Genomic DNA, 9,754 nt, shown 5'->3' with positions numbered 1-9,754 from the left:
ATGGCGGGTCAGCGGCTAGGCGCGGGGCCGCTCTGGGCGCTGGGCGGCGCCGCCCTTGGGGTTTGCCTCGCGGGGGTCGCCGGGCAGCTGGTGGAGGTGAGGCGGGGCGGCGCGGAGGGGCTCGGGGTGGCTGTCACCCTCCAGGCAGAGGGTTGGGGGCGCCTTTCTGACCAGGAGCTGGTTTTTCCCTTCCTCTTGCCCTAGAGGACCTCACTTAATGGGGAGACACAGCACTATCCCAAGTGCTTCCAGGCTGTGGAGGAGACCCAGCCTCCAATCTTAGTGTCCTTGGTCGGATGGGAAGGCACAGCCTCTGATTTCAGGAACATTATTCTGACGGGGGAGACTCACCCTGACCTGAGGGATTCCCGGTCTGATTGGAGATACAGCCGGGCATCAGCGAGTGTCTGATGAGGGACACTCAGCCCCTATATTCTAATCTTTGGTCTAGTGAGGTCGAAGGTGGTGGGTGGGAGGCAGGAGGGTGAGGACACCCTTCCTAGAGCAGCCATGTGTTGAGTTAGACTCCATGCTGCAACTAGGCCCTGGAGGGGAGGGGCAAGCAGGGCAGGGCCCAAGGACTCAGGGTCTTAATTGGTCCTGGTGATAACTGGGAGCTAGCAAAGGTTTCTGAGCGGGCAAGAGTCATGAGTCCTGGTTTGGAAGGAGACTAAATCAGAAGAGGGCACACAGTTGGGAGGACTGTAAGGAGCTGCTAAGATCGCCCAGGAAGAGGTGAAGAGGACGGCTGGGGGGTTGGCCAGGAGCCTGGCTGGGCCAGGGAGGGAAGAGTGGGGGCCATCTGCAGGCCCCTCTGTACCCCATTCCTGCTGAGCCAGGAAGGGGAGTCAAAGAGGCTGACCAGACCCAAAATTCAGGAGCATTAGGCTGGAGGGAGAAGGCCCGAGAGGCAGGACAAGGGAGGAGTGGGGTCGGAGCCTTGTAGGCAGTGGCAGAGTGGAGAGAGCAGGGAAACAGAAGTGTAAGAGACAGCCAAGCACCCAGGAGAGCCCTCAAGGGGCAGGTGCTGGGGGATAAGATGGGAGAGGGAGGACAGGGCCTTATCCGTGGGGTCTGAGGGGACACAGCCCTGAACTGGTGGGTCTGAGGTACATGGAGACAGAGCCCTGCACCCCCTGTTCCTGCTGCTGACCAGGGGGTGTGATCAGAAGGCTGGGCTGGAGTCAGATGTCAGCTCTAGTGTCCCTGTAAGGGGAGCCAGGCTGGCTTGAGCCCCATGGAGTGTACTTGGTCCCCTCACCAGCTGCCCTGAGGCCTCAGGCACAGAAACTGAGCTGGTCTGGGTGTAGGAGAAGCCTGAGCGTGGGGGTCAACTCACTTCTGAACCAAGGATTCTTCCCTCAGCCCCCAGGAAAACATCTTCTCCCAGCCCATCAAGGGAAACTGCATTTCAAGTCCATCTGCCTGCCATCTGCCTACAGCCTGAACGAGGGCCTGGCTGAGTCCAGGCGATCCAGGGGAGCACCAGAAAGATGTGCAGGGCTGGGGTCCATGACACCACCCACCCCACCCACAGGCATCACCCTCCATCAGCCTGTGAGGTTCTGATGGAGGCCAGGACTCCAAGCTTGCATTCAGTCCCCCAGCAGTGCCCACAAGGAGATGCCCGACTGTTACCTGTTTCCCTCTACCCAAGACCCCTATCAGGGTGTCTTGAACAAAGCTGGAACAAGAATGTGTAAGAAGTGAGCTCTTGGCTGCCCAGGCTCTGAATCTGAGATCTTTACCGTGGCCCTCAGAATCTTCCAGTTATACAACCCAACTAGGCCAACACACGGAGCTTTAGTTTCAGGGAACCCTGCCACTGCCCAGACCTTGGCCCTGACTCTACAGATGGGTGCCCAACCATATGCATGTGTATCCAACCTCACGTGCTCTATACCCACAGTGCCCAGCCCTAACCCCATATGTGTGCCCCAACCCCACACACATGGGCCAGACCCCACAGACATGTGTCTGAGCCCGCAAATGGGTCCAGGCCCCTGGGATGATGCTGAGGAAGGATATCTTGTCAGTTTTACCACTCAGGTTGTGTAGAGAGCTTCCCAGAGACCACTGGAACCATCCCATTCAAGTTAACAGATGGAGAAACCAAGGCCTAGAGAAAAGAAGTCTCCTACCCCAGTTTGCCTTGGTTAAGAGAAAAAAGCCAGGAATCATATACCACTCCTGGGCACACAGATCCTCTGGGTTACCTGGGACAGGTTGCTGATCCTCTCCAAGTGTCCCCAATACATGCTGAAGGGTGGTGTCCATTGGATGAAGAAGTACCTGGCTTTTGGTAGGTGCCCCATCCATGCTTAGGGACCAGAGGAAAGACTGGACAGACGGTTGAGCTGTGGGTTGCTTTTCCTTCCCAGAGAGCTGGAAGAGACTCCTCATGTCTGTCCTTATTTGGTTAATCAGGGGACAAGGCACTGCACAGATGCCCCAGGATCCCCTCTCCCTCCAAGTACTAACCCCCATCCACACTCCTCAGCCAAACTTGGTGACAGAGATAGGGTCATATCCCTCTCAGCCCCACAGGTCAGGGATAGGTCTTGCTCCCACCCACCAGAGCAGGGCCATGTCCCCTCAGACCCCCAGGACAGGGTGGTGTCCTACTGGGAAGGTGGGAAGTGGCGCGCTGTGCTCTGCTCACGATTGCTCCAGCCGTGCTTACAGCCTTTGGCCTCCAGGTGTCGCTACTGCATTTCAGACAAATTATCTAGACCTGTTTTGTGAGGATTCTGGCCCAGCCTTCTGGTCAGAGGCGGTGACTCAGGTAGGACAGGTGACTGCTGAGGCCACCTGGTGGGAGTCCTGGTCAAGTAACAGAGTCACGGGGCCCTGACTCCAGTTCCACACCGCACCCCACACTGGAGGTACATGTGAACAAAGTCCCACAGGACAGGACTCGCCTTGTCTCTGGCCTTGGTCCTGAGACCCCGTCTGCCTGTGTGGAGGAGCCCAGGGCTGGAGCAGGAGGAGAGAAGGAGCCTTGAACCTGATTGGAACAAGCCATCCACCTTTGCCCCTTGGGCTTTGGTTTCCTCAAGCATCAACCACCCTTGCACTCCAAGTTCCCAGCTCCACGGTTCTGGGGCTTTACCCTCTTCCTGTTCTAAATCTGGAACTTCCCAAGGTCTGAGGCATTGTTTATGAATGTCTAAGACACTTGATTGTAGGAGATTCTGAAATGTTTGGACTGAGTGATTGCTGAGACCTGGGCCTCTCTCGGCCCCGTCCCAGCCCCTGGCCTCTGCCTGGCTCATTCCACTCTCTCCTAACCCACAGCCCAGCACGGCCCCACCCAAGCCCAAGCCGCCCCCGCTGACCAAGGAGACGGTGGTGTTCTGGGATATGCGCCTGTGGCACGTGGTGGGCATCTTCTCGCTCTTCGTGTTGTCCATCAGTGAGTAGCTGCTCCCCCCATCACCGCCCCCTGCCGCTGCCACAACACAGTGGGAGCCCGGCACCGCCTCATCACCCCCCCTACCCCCCCGCTCCACCCCCAGAGGCTCAGAGCAGCAATTCCGGGCAGTGCAGGCAGGCCAGGCGCCCACAGGAGGCCCGCTGTGGTTTCTGGCACCTCCTGATCCACACAAAGTCCCTGTGGAGGGCTGACAGGCTGGTGGTGACCTGAAGTATTCTGCCCGACCGGCGATGCAGCCACATGGCAATTATGGTAATTACAGGGGACTCCACTGAACCAGGACGAAGACGTGTCATTTTTCCCTATCATTGGCCTCCTCATGCTTTTTCTGCAGTTTTGCCAGCTTAAAACACCCACACCCAGGGGCCCCAGCAAGGCCACCCTTGGCTGCAGCTCAGCCCAAAGGCTCCCCAGACGCCCAGCAAATGTGGCTCCCAGGCTGCAAACCCTGCATTGTCAAATACCACTTCCCTGGAATGACTCACACCCACCTCAGTCAAAAGCAGGAGACCCCTTCCTCTCTTGGACCTGGGAGTTGCTTGATGCGAAGTCACAACAGAAGCCGGCTTGGCATGCTCCCTTCAGTTGTCCTTCCAGAGTTGGGGTCTGGAGTTGGGGAAAAGGGGGCCGAGAAATGCCGACTGGATGGCAGAGGCCGCCAGGGTACAAAGCAGAGTCTGACAGAGGTTCCTACAGGCCAAAGGGAGGAGTGGGGCACAGGCAGTAAAGAGAAAGAAAACACACTCCCCCAGCAAAGGGTTCATGGAGGAGGGGTCCTCCAAGCTGCAGATCGGTAGGATGGATGAGTGGCTTTGTGTTAGGCAGCTGGAAAGGCATTACAGGCAGAGGTACAGTGTGGGCAGAGGTGCAAGGAAATGGCCTCCACACAGGTCTCAGATAACCCCTATAAGACATTTACTGAGTGCCCCCAGGTCAGGGGCTAAAGGAGCATTTAAGTTCTAGCTGGAGCTATCCTGGGGGCAGGGCTGATCACAAGGGCCCATCCAGATGCGGGGGCTCCAGGGGAGACAAGGACCTCTAATTTGCATGTGCTTCTCCTGGCACCAGAAGTGCCCTTCCACGCCCCCATGTCTTCCCGGCTGGAGTGGGAGCAAGATCTGAGCAAGAGCCTGCATTTTGTTCCTAGCCAAGGCCAATGATCAGTCAGGCTTCTGAGTGGAGGCCCCACAGAAAAACAGCTGTGGCTGCAGCCCCAGCTCAGGTGTCCAGAGAGGAGAATAACCCCCAGTACCAAGAGGTAGGGTTGGGGGAGGTATCTGCCCTGCAGGGGCCACAGGACAATCCAGGGTGCAGGTCCAAGGAGCAGCTCTGGGGTACCCCAAGAAGCAGGGATAAGGGCACCATGGGGCCTCAAGGCACACAATGGTTTCTCCAGAGCTCTGCTTGGCCCTAGATGGTAGAAGTACCTGGGGCCACATAGGAAAGTTGCAGTGTCAGGCCCCAAAAGGCACTTGGACCTCAACCACACAGACTGACTTCCACTCCTAAACCCATTTCCTAGAGAAAGGTAAGGGATAGTCCCAAAGGCCTCTGAGCAATAGGTTAGCATTTGTTACCCTCTATGCAGGGCTCTAGGGAGTAGGAAACGCCATCTCCTGGGGAGGAAACATCTTTCCCACTTCCCTGTCTGCTTGGGCCTAGGTGGTACAGCTGTTTGTGGAGCATCACACCCAGAACCTTGTGGAGAGAGCTGGAGTTGGATGGGGTACCTGTTCGGGGTCCCCTCCAGCCTGGGGACTCCTATCCCAAGCCCCTGCCTGGGCCTGGAACTCGATCCAAGGAATTTTCTCTCCTCTTTGAAGAGAAGCAAACAGGCCAGGCTGGGTGGGGCAGGCCTGGAGTGAGGGGCGGTGCTTGAGTCCTGCTCTGACTGCCAACAGCTGTGGCTGAGCTCCCTTTTAAAGCCCAGGCCTCCAGCCTTTGCAGAGAGCATGGGCATGGTCCTGAGGAGGCACCTGGTGGGGTAGCTGGAAGAGGTGGTCCAAGCCAGTAGGGTGGAGGTCCAACCTTGGACCTCTGGCATACAGGGGTCTGGAGAGGGCCAGAACCCAGTTCTTTGGGTAAGAAAGGCAGACCTACTGCTGGGACCCTTGCACAACTAACCCGCCACCATGTGTTCCTGGATGCTGTTGACACCCCATCCATTTATTCAGGAGCCCAGTCCTGTCCTCAGCCACAAATGCTTTGAAACCATCTCATTCATTTGTTTTCTTTCATTCTGTGAGTCTGGGGGAGACTCAGTGGGACCACAACATTGGCTGAAGGGGTTACACAACATGACCTCAAGGGGTGCTCCAGCCCAGGCCACATGGGTCTGATACACCTTCCCCAAAATAGGCCTGACTTGTCCTGCCTGGTCCTCCTGCCCCTAGGAGTCTGTCAGGAAGTTATGTCTGGTCATCTGATTTATAATAGGAAGCAGCTCCATCCCCTCCCGAGGCTGGGGCCAAGGTGGTCAGACTGTAGGGGCCTTAGAAAAATAAACTCAGTCCAGCCGGGTCCTGGCAGCCCTGCCCTGCCCATCCCTAGGCAGGCCAGCTCCATGCCCTGGCCCAGCTTGCGTGGGCACAGCTGCCCTGAGCCAGAAAACCACTCCTGGAATAACTCTGTCTGAGGTGAACACACTGGGGCAAGGTCTGTGCCCTCTTTCATGCTCTCACAGCCAGGAGCAGCCCTGGCTTGTCCTCAGGGAGGTTGAGGAGGATGCAGCCATGTCCTCCAGGGTCTCAGGTGCTCTCAGAAGCCTGGGAAGGAGAAACTAGGATGCACAGGAGCCCAGAGGCCTGAGTTAGAAGCACAGGACGCCCTCCAGGAGGCTGTAGCTTGAGTCATGGTCCAGCCCACTGCCTGCCCTCCAGGACCTCTCAGTCTAGTCAGAAAGACCCCCCAGAACCAGGACTGGTAACACAATATACGGGGCCAGTGCAAAATGAAATTGTGAGCCCCTCTGTTCAAAACTTATTAAGAATTTCAAGAAAGTGACAGCAGAATAACAAACCAAGCACAAGGCCCTCCTGACAGTGGGCCTACTGTGTGAAGCCAGCCCGGCTCAGGAAAGGTATTTTGGAAATCCCAGATCCCACAGGGGTTTTGTCAAAATGTGGAGCCTCCTGAGAGGGTCTCTTGGGTAGGACACACATAGGTAGACGGAGACAGGCCTGAAATTTGGGAACCATTCCTGGGGTGTCTGAGCTCTGGCTCTTGCCAAGCCTGCTCTGTCCTACCCGTAGTTATCACTCTTTGCTGTGTCTTCAACTGCCGCGTGCCACGGACCCGGAAGGAGATTGAAGCCCGGTACCTACAGCGAAAGGCAGCCAAGATGTACACGGACAAACTAGAGACTGTGCCACCCCTCAATGAGCTCACAGAAATCCCTGGAGGTGAGCAGGCCTGGCCCCCAGCCCCGCCACCCTCCGACCCTGCCACGCTGGCCAAGTTCCTCAATCCTGCCACCCAGAGTTGCCCTATTCCTCCCCTCCACCTGGTTCAGGGAGGGGATCCAGCCATGTTTCTGGAGACCAGAGCAAAGAAATGGGTCAGAGTGAGAGGCAGGGAAAACAAGGAGCTATTCCGCAGGTAGGAGAGGATTGGAAGGAAGAAGGAATGAAGGGCTGGACTGGGAGGCTGTGGTGCAGGCCCTAGGACCCTGTCTCACTCACGTTGCACCCTTTTTCCTCTGCTCCACAGACGATAAGAAGAAGAAGAAGAAGAAGGACAGTGTGGATACAGTGGCCATCAAGGTAGAGGAGGATGAGAAGAATGAGGCCAAGAAGAAGAAAGAAGAGAAATGAGGAGAGCTTCCTGGAGGTGGAGGCTGGGGCTAGCCGGCCCTGGGGCTCATAGTCCTGGCCAGAGTCCAGACATCTTAGACTCCAAGCTCATACATGGACCATAGAGGTTGCAGAACACCCTCTCCCTGCTCAGAGGGGGTTGCTGAGGCCCAGGACCCTGTCCTAGAGCCTACTGGGGAAAGGATATGACGGCACCAGGTGTGCTGCCTGCCAGCCTGGACTCCACTCCTTTCACGCCATCCACGTGGTCACTCAGCAGAGGTGGTCTTGGGCCACTGTCCCTCTGTAGATCCAAAGTGGCCTCTACCCAGCCAGACGTGCCTCTGTCCCCTCTTCTGCCACGAACAGCAGTGGCTAAAGGGGTAATGGGATGTGGGTTTCCTTCTGGAAGGGGATGGCTGACCTGGATGGGATAGATGTGAGGCCACACCAGGCTGGCCATGAGGAGGGAGAGGGTCACTGGGGGAAGCAGGGGCAGCAGAAGGTTCTCGGACTTAGCTGGATAGCAGCTAAGTGGTGAGGGGGCTGCCCCAAGCCTGGCAGGGGTTCTGGCCCAGGGCAGTGAGCAGAGGGAGACCAGAAGCGGAACCCCCAGCATAGCAGATACCAAGCTCTAAGCAATAGGTACACTTGTCTTACACGCTGTGATGCAGCTGAGGCTGCTGGAGGGCCTAGCATGAGGCCCATGGGCTCAGGGCTAGGGGCTGCAGGGGTGCAGAAGGCTGAGGCCAATGGGCCAGAGAGAGAAGGGCCCCATCTTGGGAATCCAGGGGAAATTTGAGGAGCCAAGGGGGACTTAGGGTATTTCTGCTGGCCCTTTCTAGGCTCAGCTGTGGTAGCAGGTGTCAGGGCCCCAGGAGATCACCGCAGGGGGCGGTTAGGGATTGAGGCAGCAACCAGCCTTCCACGTGCTGAATGTAACAGCACAGAGCTTCCTCTTCCATTCTTAACAACGGTGCCTAAAAGAAGCACTGCTAGCCAGAAGGTGAAGGCTCAAACTTGACTTGGGGAGTGAATCCTTGGGGAGGGGAGATGCAGAGAGGGGTTTCTAGATGGCAGCAAACATCAACTGAGGTACTCAGACCTGGGCCTGGAGACTAAGGAGACACCGGAGATTTCCGAGCCAGGGGGAGCTGCTGGCAAAGCTCACGCTGCCTCTGCAGCCTGCAGAGATTTGTAAATAAAGCTGAGTGCCTTCTCATACCCGAGTGACCTGAGATGATCCCTCAGGATGCCCCATCCCTGGAGCATTTACGTGGAGGGTGACGCAGTGATCAGTGATAGGTGGTGTAGGCCAGGCTGACGTTCCCTCTCCTGACTTTTCTCCCAGCCTGAATTCGGATGAGCTGGAGGGAGAGGTGGTGGCCAAGAGGCAGAGGGTCAGCTGCAGCCAGTGGGGCCTAGCCCCGAGGCAGGGCAGCAGGACCAGGGAGGACGCTGCCTGCTCTCCACTTGCCTCTGCTCCATACCCTGGGTTTCAATGAGTGGGTGCTTGGGACACAGAGGAGTCAAACCTGGATTCTGACCTGGACCTGGATCTGGACCATTATTACACAAGAGGGAACCAGACTGACATGGGGGAAGGAGCATGGGGTCTTAGAGCCATGAGGGGGCAGAGAGATTACAGAAGGCCCTGCTATGGAAGCTGAGTACTCACTGCACCACCAAGTGGGAACCCTGACTCTGCCCTTGGGCTCCAGCCTATGGGCTTCTCATACATATGGCTATGGCAAAGATCATTCTACTCATACAAGCCAGAGCCCTCCTGTTGGCTGGGCAGCAGAAACGCAGAGGAGCAGGGGCCACTATAAGTCAGAGAAGCAGCTGGTAATGCCTGGGGTAAGCCCAGGCCCGGGCTACATCTGCCCTGCCAGCTGCCTCCCTGACCTCTGACCTGGGCCTCCACTAGCCCTTTATGGACAGGCATGTCTGCTGATGGTGGGGATAATATCTGATCCCAGCGGGCATCTGCCCCAGTCTCCAGACAGGGGATAGGGCTGGAAGGTCAAAGTCCACTACAGTGCTTCAGGGCATTAACAGGGTATGTTCTAGCCACCGGCCAGAAGATGGGTCAAAGTCAAGGAGAACACACTTACCTCCCCGGCCCAGACACAGCTGCACCCTTATGCCCAGCCTCACATTGTGTCCTGGCAGCTCCAGCTTCAGCCTGACCCTCCATCATCGGACCCCAATATCATCCCCACACACTCCCTCCACCTTCTGTGGGAGCCACCCTGAACCTTTGGATGGAGGCAGATCCTGGGGCTCTGTACTTTTCAGTATAAACTGCCTGGAGTCACACATCCCTCCCCTGTCTGGTTCTCTCGTCTCCCACTGGAGCAGGCCCAGGAAGGAGGAGGCATAGGGAAGAGAAACATTTAATTGAGCACCTAGTTTCTGCCCTGCCTTGCGGGGCTGTGAGAGTTGCACCTGTAGCATTCTAGGCACAGAGGGTGAGGAGGGGCCTGGGCAAGGGAGGGTGCACCCAGAGACAACGGCACGAGTG

At 57.1% G+C, this 9,754-nt stretch overlaps 1 protein-coding gene across 1 annotated transcript; it reads left to right on the top strand.

Annotated features, from left to right (window-relative positions):
* On the top strand, positions 1-7,248 carry TMIE (transmembrane inner ear; the record flags this gene model as incomplete). Its single annotated transcript, XM_081246254.1, has 4 exons — positions 1-96; positions 3,298-3,415; positions 6,688-6,837; positions 7,145-7,248. The coding sequence occupies 4 exons, from the start codon at positions 1-3 to the stop codon at positions 7,246-7,248; spliced, it is 468 nt and encodes a 155-aa protein (XP_081102380.1).
* Between the last annotated feature and the right edge of the window lie 2,506 nt (positions 7,249-9,754).

Source organism: Mesoplodon bidens (genome assembly GCF_964165515.1).
Source record: "Mesoplodon bidens genome assembly, chromosome: 10".
Classification (NCBI taxonomy): Eukaryota; Metazoa; Chordata; class Mammalia; order Artiodactyla; family Ziphiidae; genus Mesoplodon; species Mesoplodon bidens.
The sequence above is the reverse complement of the archived record's forward strand: the minus strand, read 5'-3'. Positions and strand labels throughout refer to the sequence as shown.